Source organism: Oryza sativa, chromosome 12 (genome assembly GCF_034140825.1).
Source record: "Oryza sativa Japonica Group chromosome 12, ASM3414082v1".
In the NCBI taxonomy this organism is placed as follows: Eukaryota; Viridiplantae; Streptophyta; class Magnoliopsida; order Poales; family Poaceae; genus Oryza; species Oryza sativa.
This window is the reverse complement of record NC_089046.1, coordinates 16,126,143-16,138,285: the sequence shown is the minus strand read 5'-3', so window position 1 is coordinate 16,138,285 and position 12,143 is coordinate 16,126,143. Positions and strand designations below refer to the sequence as shown.

Below are 12,143 nucleotides of genomic sequence, written 5' to 3'. Positions count from 1 at the left end.
GCGCGGAAGATCCGGCCGCCATTGATGCGCCGGCGAGGTTAGGGGAGGAGTTTCCAAACGAATCCGAGGGAGAGAGGGAGGGAAAAATGGGGGGGGAAAGAGGGAGGGAATCACGGGGAATATTTCCCCCCTCTTGATTGCACGCGGGACGGACGGGAGCGGCGGGATTCGTGGCGGCGGCGGCGCTAGGGCACGGGCGAGGCGGCGGGAGCGGCGGGAGGTAGGGGATGACGGGTGGGCCCCACCCGTCAGCGAGGGTGGCGGGCGGGCCCGCCCGTCAGCGGCGCGCGCGCGGGGAGAGGAGGGAGAGGGGAGGGAGATGGGCTGAGCCGGCCCAAGGGGGAGAGGGGGAGGGAAAGGGAACTTTTTAGAGTTTTTCTTTTTATAAAATCATTTTAACTTTGTTTATTTCTTAATAATTATTATTTGTGCTCTGAAAATTCCACTAAAATTTGAGGGCTCCTTTTAGACCAAGGAGAATTTAACAAAAATTCTCCGGGCCACATTTGAATTTTTCTTGTACGTATTTTAGTGTTTGCCAATTTCTTTTCGAATTTTGATTAATTCTATTATTCCTTTTAGAAAATGATTTTTATTTCGGGATGAATTTATCAGGACGTGACAACAACCAACCCCAGTTGAACAAATTAAACCTCCAAACCAGGAATTATCCATTCCAAACGAGGAGTCAAATTAATTATCACATTATTAACATTGATGAGTAGTGTGAGACTAATCACGAAAAACATTGCTCAACTCACCCATAACCGCCGGTACGGCTATTCGAATAGATTAAACTCTGATCAGAGGTGTACCACTGTACCCACAAGACACAATCCCACAACATGTTACCATGCGCCTTAGTACCACCACGATACCTCGGAAAGGAACTGTGACAATACCCCTTGCACAACACAACTCACCACAGTGCACCGTACCTGGATCATAATCACCCCCTCTACATCCAGAGGCATGGACTCCCCAGCGACCCCCACGGACTTCTCGCCGCTTCTCAGTCTGGCACCCCATAATGAATCATGCTATACAAAAGGTAAAGCCGTTGCCCACGCTGGCTTGTGGTTGGCACGATAAATGTTTCACAACAGTAGCTCGCGAACCGGTCCTTAATTGTCATGAGCACAACCATCAAAACCATATGCTCACAACCCACCTTATCCAGGTTTTAATTATCAATTAATTAACATCACACGATTTACCATCGTGAGCTACCATTTAATGTAACCATAATTAAAATAATAATGTAACATAGTTTATAATTAATCCCTTTAGTTAGCTAATGTTTCTAAGCATGGCTAAGCAAACTTACATATAGCATTTAGCTGAACCAATCCAACATATAAGGTTCATGCTAATCAAATTTATAACCCATAGGAAAATAAGATCATCTTCGGCCATTAATTAATTGGGAAAGGTTCACCACCCGATGACATTCGAAAACAATGCATAGTTGAAATAAAATAATAGCTTTAACTGGGTTCAACATGCTCAAAGGTTTGTTTGGGATCTGTGTGACTTGCCTTGGGCTTCCGCAAACGCTTCGGAACATTCCTCAACGGAAACGCTCTCCTCCGGAACGTCGGAAACTAAAGCAATTAAACAAAAATTAACAAAACAATACAAACACAAGCATAAACAGTACTTGTGGATATTTTTATCATGTAGATCTTGATTTTAGAAAAATTTAGCAAGTTGAACCACCTGAAACGGATCTACGGTTATTTAGTTATGATTTTCCGAAGATTTAATCTATTAGAAAAACGGGAAAAAGAAAAGATGATGATGTCACGATGACGTCATCAATGGTGGCCGGCTCGGATGGCGACCTCGCCGGAGCTAGGGCGGTTGGCCGGAACTTTGGAGGGCATGTACACGTAGAGGACGACGAGGCGAACCCAATGGTACTCACCCTCGTGCCAAACGACGACCGACGACGGCCGGCGACGAAGGGGGAGGTGCGGCCGGGGTTCCCTTCACCTTGGCGCACCTAAAGGCGGCGGCGGCAAGCGGCGGTGATGGTGGAGGCGGCGGCGCGGCGCGGCTGGGGCTCGGCCGGCGACGGCGGCGGCTTGCTCGGCGTGGCGGCGGCGCTACAGAGCACGAGAGAACTCGGGAGATGGGGCAAACGAAAGAGGAGGACTAGGGGGTCCTATTTAAAGCCTTGGATTGAAGAGATCGGACTCCTCCCGCAAGAAATCGATCGGGAAAACAAAAACTCGGTTTTAGAGATAAATTCGAAAACGAATTCGATTCGGATAAAATACTCAACCATTTGCTCCGATTTTTGCGGGCAAAGATAGAGGAAGATGTGGGGATTAAAACCCCTCTAACATCCGGACTCGGGGTGGCCGGATTGGGGCGGATTTGAGGCGCAAGGTGGCGGCTCGGGCTCGGCATGCATGGCTCGGGCGGCTGCTAGAGGAAGGGGAAGGATCCGACATGTGGGGCCCACATGTCGGTCTCCCGAGAGGAGGGGGCGGCGGTGACGGGTTAGGCCGGTTTTGGGCCGGCTCGGCCGCGCGGGAGAGAGGGAGTGTTGGGCCGAATTCGGCCCAACGACTTAAGGGAGGGCTTTTGGAACTTTTTCAATTAAACTTAATTTGTGAAATGTTGTTTCATTTATTATAAATACTTCCCTTGCTCAAACAATTCCCAGAAAAATTCTAGAAAATAGAGGAACAAGCAAAGTATTTAATAAAATTTTATCTAGCTCATTTTTATGTTGAAAATTTTCCTAGATAATTAGGGTTTAGCTTGTAGGCTTTTAAAATAATTTCTAAAAATGATTTAAAATATGCATTTTTAATTTAGTCGATTTTTAGGGCGTGACAAACCTACCCCCCTTAAACGGAATCTCGTCCTCGAGATTCAGAAGAACTGGCGAAGAGATGAGGATGAGCTGACTTCAATTCATCTTCTCGCTCCCAAGTGGCTTCTTCTTCTGAATGATTACTCCACTGAACCTTGCAGAACCGTATAACGCGATTCCTGGTATTCCTCTCGCTTACTTCCAAAATTCTGACTGGCTTCTCAACATAGGTTAAATCTTCTTGAAGCTCTATATGATCGGGATCTGCTTCCTCCGTAGGTACACGTAAACATTTCTTCAACTGAGACACGTGGAACATGTCATGTATTCCCGCCATTGACGGAGGCAACTCTAACTGATAAGCTACTTCACCTCTTCGACTCACGATCTTAAAAGGTCCCACAAAACGCGGTGCCAATTTCCCTTTGGTCTGGAAACGATGAACACCTCGTAACGGCGTAACCCGAAGGTATACATAATCTCCTTCTTCGAAAGCCAAATCTCTGCGACGATTGTCAGCATAGCTCTTCTGACGTGACTGAGCAACGCGCAACCTTTCTTGGATAATCTTCACTTTTTCTTCTGCCTCTCGCAATATGTCTGTCCCAAAAACTTGACGTTCACCGGTTTGATCCCAAAGGAGCGGCGTACGGCACTTTCGGCCATATAATGCTTCATACGGAGCCATTTGCAAACTAGCTTGATAACTATTGTTATATGAGAATTCCGCGTACGGCAAATTCTTATCCCAACTTCCACCAAAATCTAGAACACAGGCTCTCAACATATTGTAAAACCCTGAAAATTCGACCGACAAAACCAAAACTCTAAAAATACGGATTTTCAAAAACTTTTTAAACTAATTGCATCATGCCGATCTTATTCGTCTATTTTATCTGGAGTTGATCTCGAGGATTATTAATCGTGAGTAAAGAATAGTTAATTAGAAATAAACCTTAAAAAAACAAATTGGTAAAATAAATATAAATTAAAAATAAAGATTAGGTGTGGATAGTAATAAATAAAATATTATCGCGACCATATTTGGATCAATTAAATTTCATTGCGATGGAATAAGAATTAACCCTAATTAGAGCTCAAATAAATTATATAAAAATAAAATATGAGTACTATTAATCTAGGGTGAATTCATCAGTTAAGATAACACGAATATTGAGTAAAATGCATATATGTAAAATTAGGAATTGTGGAATCAAATTTATATGGGAAATACTCTAAAATCGGTTTAATGGAAAAAGGGCACTGTTCATCGTCCGCCACGTGCTCGACCGTGTCCCCTAGCCCAGCCCCTCCTCTGCCGCACCTGCCTGCCATCCCCCGAGCCCCGCGCCCGCACCTCGCGCCGCACGCCGCCGCTGCCCGCCCGTCGCGTCGCCGCTGTCGCGCAGTCACCGCGCGCCGCGTGCCATCGCCGTCGCGTCGCCGCTGTCGCGCCGTCACGTCGCCACCCGTCGCGTCGCCGCCCGTCGTGTCCCGCCCGAGCCCGTGCCACCGCTGCTACCGCGCCGCACCACTGTCCCATCGCCGCGTCCCGTCGTCGCACGCGTCCCATCGCCGCTGCGGTGCCGCGCGCCGTCTCGTCGCCTCGCGCCGCGTGCCCGCCGCCTCGCGCCCCGCGCCCTGCCGCGCCGTGTCGTCGTCACATCACCGCGTCGAGCCCCGCGCCGCGCCACCCCGCCGACGCCATGAGGCCGCCGCCCCTCTCCCCGCACCCTATATAAGCCCCTCCCTCCATCCCCAAGCCTGCCCACACACACATCCCCCATCTTCCCCTCCCCCTCCCCTTTTCCCACGAGCTGTCGTCGCTGTGCCGCCGCGCCGCCGCCACGAAGCCGCCGCGCCGCGCCGCGACTCGCGCCGCTGTCGCCACCATCGCCGCCGCCGCCGCCGCCGTCGCAGCCGCCGCCGTCGGTAAGCCGCGCCCTCCTCGCGTCTATTGTTGTCGCCACCGGGAGAGCCAGAGCCGAGAGAGAGAGGGAGAAGGAGCCGGGAGGAGGAAGAAGAAAAGAAAAGAGAGAGAGAGGGGGAGAAAAGAAAGAAAAGAAAAGAAAAGAGGAAAAGAAAAGAGAGGAGAGGAAAAAGGAAAGAAAAGAAAAGAGAAGAAAAGAAAAGAGAGAGAGAGAGGGAAAAGAAAAGGGAAAAATTTAGGGAGAAATTTAAAATATTTACAAATATTATAATTTAATTATAGGATTAATGAAAATATAATTAGATGAAATCTTACTAATTAAATACCTAAAATACTAGCATTTAAATATAGGATTAATGAAAATATAATTGGATGAATTCCTATAGATTATAGATAATTTTTAGTACTCTCCATAAGAAATCAATTCGCGGTATTAATTTAGATGTAATTAATAATTAAACAAATGTATGAATTCTCGTAAATAATTATGGATTATTTCTGGGTAATCCCTATAAGTAATCAATAAACGGTAGAAATTCGGATTTAATTACTAGGGATTTTAGCCGTATATTATATTTAATCATTTAGTCATAGACTAAATTAAATTGTATAGCATTTCTAGGATTTCGTCCAATATTTAGCTCGTGGTAGAAATTTCTAACCTATTATATACAATGCTCGGGGAGACTAAATTATTGACAACGAAATAATTATACCCGCAAAATAGTTTAAATCGAAATTGGGTTTGCCGTAGTTCGCAGATAGTAAAGTTAATAAAAAGGAATCAACTTTCGCGTTCGACTTTCATTTGGATTTATTTGGATTTTTATTTGAATTCTAACCGAATTCAAATCAATTTTTGCACGTAACTATAGAGCCCGAGGGAGTTGCGGATCCAAGTGAAGGCCAAGACCCGCAAGACTTTGAGCAAGGCAAGTCATCACTATTCCTTGAACATGTTGATCCTAATTGCGAAATTGTTTTGTTTACAAATAAAATTGCATGCAATGATGAACATCCCACTTGTGATTATGCCATGCCTTGATTATTGTTAACCCTTAAATCTTTGTAACCATGTTTACGTATGAGTCCCTAGTCAACTATGACAATTGCTTAGAAATGCTGTTCTAGAATCATGCATACTCATATTTGTCAAATGCTATATGCTTGGGCAATTACCTTTGGGAAGGTAATTGAGATGCGGCATGTGGAGACATAAGCGCCACATTGCCATTATGTTGATGACATGATTTGTGAAAGGAGAAATAAAATTAAACAATTGTTTTCGACTGGGGCGGACGGAGGATTTGGGTGGTATCTCGGAAAGGCTAGTACCGTCCCCGGTCAATTAAGGACCGAGCCATGAAGTTAAGCATGAAACGACCCCCGTACAACCGTACTTCTCGAATGGGTATAGACCTAGCGGATTAGATAGCCGAGCGGAGGCAGTATCCCTGCATAGATGGTTCACCCCTGAGTGAGGCAGGTGCGCTACGATGGGACAGCCGTTGAGGTAGGGCCGAGAGGCGTGCCCTACATCGGTGTCGCCATTGGTAGGACTGCCATGAGTGTGTGAGAGAGAGAACTTAACTTGAACCATAATTTAATATGTGTGTGAGACTTCTCTTTCCCGGGAGCGCCAGAACTCCTCTCACTGCTAGAAACATGGACGCCTAGAGTGCATGAGGATTTAAGTTCATGGAGCGGGTACTGCCAGTGCGAGGTTATCGAAAAGCTTTGCCGTGACGCGTCTCATGTGTTGGGACGAGGCTCATGTGTTGGGCAGTCGCGGAGTGCGGGTAAAGTGTACATCCACTGCAGTGTGAGTAAGCCAAATCTATTCGAATAGCCGTGCTCGCGGTTATTGAGCACCGGGACATGTATTATACTTGGCTAGACTCTAAATTCTTTAACTTGTGTGGGATGAGATATTGCATGATGATTTTTATGCTGATGGAGCCACTTCCTGAGAGGCGGGAATGTGGACGTCCTCAGAAAACCATAACGACTCAATGACGGGAAGCTATCCTTGGGATCACAATGGATGGTGGACAGAACCGTCATTGTTTAATATGAACACTGGTATTAAAAGCTTGAACAGTCTATGCTAGGTCTTAGGCTTGTGAAAAGAATTACAAAACTTGCTTTGCGCAAAAGAACCATAGCCATCCTTTGAATTTCTCTGTCATGTGCATCATTGCTGTGGTGGCTTGCTGAGTACGGTTGGTACTCACCCTTGCAAATATAAAATTAATCAGAAGTGGGAGATGAAGCCTCGGAGGATCCTTATGCCTACTATCAGGAGGGAGATGAAGGCGATGGCGTCCAGTAGGTCTTAGTACGGTCGTTGCCTGTGGCAATGGCATGTCGCTGCCTGAATTCCGCTGCCTTATCTACTTCTGCTTTTGGATGTATTCCGGACCGCTCGGTCCGATGATTTAAGGCTATGCCTGCGGGCCTATGATGTAATAATTCGAATCAGACACTCGTGTATGTGCACTTGATATTCCAGTTATGATTTCGTGTGTACCAAACTACTTGATCCAGGGAAATGGTACTGTTTACACGATTGATTCCTGTTATAAAAAAGGGGGTCCACAGAGCTGGTATCAGAGCCATACGACTGTAGGAAAAGACCAAAAGGCGCCCCACCCCTTTTCTAAGTTGGCCAAGGGAGAAATTCCCATTTAGCAATACTTTCAAAAATAAAAACTCTATGTTTACAAAACTCGGTACACTTTTTCATCTTACTCTTAACTATTTCCTTTACAAAACAAGTTTTACCCTCAACTGACCTTGGGTTTTTCTTAAAATTAGATGGCAGATTCGGATTCACCCGCTACCTGGGAGTTGAGCTTACCTCAATCAGAGGGGTATGTCATTGAGCTGCATCGGATGTTGAGGCGTCTGCGATACCCTGGGTTCCCGTCATACCGAGTGAGACAGTGTGGCTCAGTTTGGGAGGCTCGGGTCGAGATTCACCCCCGAGTCCCTTCCGAGTTGGACTACAGCTTCCAGACACGTCACCACCGAGACCTGCCAGAGACCGCGATGCAGGATGCCGCCCGGGAGGCCTTCCTCCGACTCAGCTCTATCCACCGAGCTGAGTTAGTGAGTACCGAGTTTGCTCATCACCCGTTCCGGGAGGAGGGCAACTCAGTTTGCACAGTTCAGGACACGCCCTGCTGCTACAACCCGATGGTGACTCGGTTGTCACGATGGGCTGAGGCAGTAGATGACTACTACGAGGAGGCTCTGTTGGAGATTGGCGACCACCAGAGACGTGTGGGGGAGTTAGAGACTGAGGTGACCGACCTCACAGCACAGCAGCTTCAGTTGGAGGAGGAGCACCAGGCTTGGGGCAGTGAGATAGACTCACTGAAGGCACAGCTCCAGGTCCACGGAGATCAGTTCCAGCAGTTATCCGACTAGTACAACGATCGCCGCGGGATGATGGATACTCTTGAGGAGCAGCTGAGAGAGAGTCAGGAGCACGTCAGCCAGCTGGAGGAGCCGCTTCGAGCAGCCAAGATCAGCACTACAGGGGCCTCTACTTCCACAGCAGTAGGCCGTGACCGCTACTTCTTCCTCACCCCGCCGTACCCACCGGCGTTCCACGCTCTTCTGGGAGAGGCTAGTATGCTAGCTACCGAGTTAGCGCCCTACCTAGTGGACCCTACAGCGGCACAGCCACCTGTTCCGGAGTTGGTGCACACTCCACTGATCCCTACACCTTCTCCGCAGCTGGGTTCCGGTTTGGAAACTCCGATCCAGATAGACTCCGAGACGGAGGGGACCGACACCGAGCCTGAGATCGAGCCAGACATCACTGATCCTTCAGAGGATGAGACCCCTGTTCCCCGCATCACCTTCCTTGGAGGACCTCCCACCCTCAGCACTACTCGCAAGAGCACATGACCCCCGGGCAAGAGGCCCAAGCCAGATCCAGAGGCCACTACCTCTGAGCCGTGGGGACTCCGGTTTGCGCGAGCCAGCGACCACCCTCTACCTGCCCCGGGATCCTGCGGATGGCTGGAGGACTAGACTGACGGACTCCTTGCAGCTTCGATCTCGTATCAGATGGTTTTTGGATAGTATGCGAGACACCCCCCTCCCTTACCTAGATTGACGAGTAGTTTGATGATTGGTTTGATGTATCGTTTGGATGAACCTTATTTGGACTGCGTATGTATGCAGTCAATTGCATCATGATTTATGTACCATTTGTGAAACTCTGTGATGTTATTTATGATATCTATTGTTGTTGTGTTGTAAATGAGTTTATTCCACCATGCTTGCGAAACAAAGTTCATATCGACACAACTCCCTTAATGGGATAAAGCCATAGGAGCTAGTTAGAAAATTAGGATACTTACTCCATCAACCTACACAGATGGCAAGCCGACGTCGGGCAACAACCAGCAATGACGAAACTCAGACACCCGACTTAAACACTCTGGCCAGAATTATGGCCACCCAAAATCAACTTCTGCAAGCTATCGCGAACAACCAAGGCAACCGCGGAGGGTCAAGCTTTGGAGAGTTTATGAGGACCAAGCCACCCACATTCGCCACAGCTGAAGAACCTATGGATGCTGAAGATTGGTTAAGGATCATTGAGAAGAAGCTAACTCTTGTTCGAGTACGTGAGGCCGATAAAGTGATCTTTGCGGCAAACCAATTGGAAGGACCAGCCGGAGACTGGTGGGACACGTACAAAGAAGCCCGAGAAGAAGATGCTGGAGAACCAAACTGGGAGGAATTTACCACAGCCTTCCGTGACAACTTTGTGCCTGCTGCGGTGATGCGGATGAAGAAGAATGAGTTTAGGAGACTACGGCAAGGGAATACCACAGTACAAGAGTACCTGAACCGTTTCACTCAGCTGGCGCGCTACGCAACTAGAGATCTTGCCGACGAGGAGGAAAAGATCGACAAATTCATCGAAGGCTTGAATGATGAGTTACGCGGGCCCATGATTGGACAAGACCACGATAGTTTCCAGAGTTTAATCAATAAGGTCGTTAGGCTGGAGAACGACCGGAAGGTCGTGGAGCACAATCGTAAAAGGAGGCTTGCCATGAACCGCACGCCTCAGACCGCACCCCAGCGTCCTAAAGGGACAACCTCCTCGGCATGGAGACCAACAGTGGTGACAACCAGTCGACCTGCCGCCTCTAGCAATTTCCACAGGCCGGTTACCATTCAGAACCGCGCTCCTGCACCGAATCAGGCCGCCACTGGATCAGTAAGGCCAGGAAGCTGTTTCAACTGTGGAGAGTATGGGCATTTCGCCAATAAATGTCCACATCCAAACAAGACACCCATTCGCACCGGAACTAATGCAACGGCTATTCACGGGACTGCTACCCCTGCTGCTGGACGAAGTCTATTCAGGACCCCGCAGACTAACAGGACCGCTACAGGATTTGGACGCGGGCAAGTGAACCACGTTCGAGCCGAAGAGGCCCAGGAAGACCAAGGCGTACTGATGGGTATGTTTTCACTCAACTCCACTCCAGTTAAAGTTCTCTTCGATTCAGGAGCATCGCATTCATTTATATCTTTGAAAGCAAGTCAACAACACAATTTAACCAGAGTTAAACTAAGACAACCAATGTTAGTACACTCACCTGGGGGTGAGATAACAGTGGATACAGCTTGCATTAACGTACCCATCCGCCTTAGGGATGTGGTTTTTCCCTCCAATCTTATGGTGCTAATACCTCAAACTCTTGATGTCATTTTGGGTATGGATTGGTTAGCAAAGCATAGAGGAGTAATTGACTGTAGACGTAGAGAAGTTACCCTGACCACACCCTGGGGATCGGATATGAGAGCAACCATGGATCAAGATCCTAGGCTAACCGAACGTGCCGGAGGTATATTTACCATGCTACCCCTAAAGGGAATGCCAGTAGTGCAGCGATTTCCTGATGTGTTCCCAGAAGATTTACCTGGAATGCCACCAGATCGTGACATAGAGTTCATTATTGACCTGATACCCGGAACTGCCCCCATATCCAAGAGACCATATCGGATGCCGGTCAATGAGTTAGAAGAACTTAAAAAGCAAATCAGGGAGTTGCAAGAGAAGGGATTTGTACGCCCCAGTTCGTCACCTTGGGGAGCCCCAGTGTTGTTTGTTAAAAAGAAAGACGGTAGCATGAGAATGTGTGTAGACTACCGATCACTGAACGAAGTAACTATCAAAAATAAGTATCCACTACCACGGATTGATGACCTCTTCGACCAACTTAAGGGAGCTAAGGTGTTTTCAAAGATAGACCTTCGATCAGGATACCACCAACTGAATATTAGGACCGAGGATATCCCCAAAACCGCGTTTTCAACACGCTATGGGTTGTATGAATTCACAGTAATGTCGTTTGGTCTAACCAATGCCCCAGCATACTTCATGAATCTTATGAACAAAGTATTCATGGATTACTTGGATAAGTTTGTGGTGGTATTCATTGATGACATTCTGATCTACTCCAAAGATGAGGAAGAACATGCGGAACACTTACGATTGGTTCTCTAGAAACTTCGGAAGCATAAGTTATATGCAAAATTCAGCAAGTGCGAGTTCTGGTTAAAAGAAGTCGCTTTTCTAGGCCACGTAATCTCGGCCGGTGGAGTAGCAGTGGATCCTGCTAAAGTGGAGGCTGTCACGGAATGGAAAGCACCCAAATCTGTGACTGAAATTCGGAGTTTTCTGGGCTTGGCTGGATACTACCGACGGTTCATTGAAGGGTTCTCTAAGATAGCCCGACCAATGACACAACTACTCAAGAAGGAAAAGAAGTTTGTGTGGTCAGAACAGTGTCAGGAAAGCTTTGAGTAGCTCAAGGAAAAGTTGACCTCAGCGCCTATTTTAGTTCTTCCCGACATCAGGAAAGACTTTGTTATATATTGTGATGCGTCAAGGCAAGGACTAGGAGGAGTACTGATGCAGGACGGAAAAGTGGTGGCCTATGGGTCGCGACAATTGCGACCACATGAGGAAAACTACCCTACCCATGACCTAGAACTCGAAGCTGTGGTTCATGCGCTAAAGATTTGGAGACATTATCTGATTGGAAACCATTGCAATATCTACACTGACCACAAGAGTCTAAAGTATATCTTCACCCAGTCAGATCTCAACTTGAGGCAAAGGCGATGGTTAGAATTAATCAAGGACTATGATTTAGAGGTTCACTATCACCCAGGCAAAGCAAACGTTGTGGCCGACGCTCTGAGTCGTAAGAGCCATTGCAATCATCTGAGAATGGAAGGGATGGTCCCTGAGCTTAGGGAGGAAATAGCTCAGCTGAACCTACATATAGTACCCCGTGGACAGATAAACACCCTGGACATTCAACCTCTTTTGAGAACCCAAAT

At 47.5% G+C, this 12,143-nt stretch overlaps 1 protein-coding gene across 1 annotated transcript; it reads left to right on the top strand.

Annotated features, from left to right (window-relative positions):
* Window positions 1–9,225: 9,225 nt before the first annotated feature.
* Window positions 9,226–10,540, top strand: LOC136354558 (uncharacterized). Its single transcript, XM_066306061.1, has 2 exons — window positions 9,226–10,005; window positions 10,523–10,540. The coding sequence occupies exons 1-2, from the start codon at window positions 9,226–9,228 to the stop codon at window positions 10,538–10,540; spliced, it is 798 nt and encodes a 265-aa protein (XP_066162158.1).
* Window positions 10,541–12,143: the final 1,603 nt, after the last annotated feature.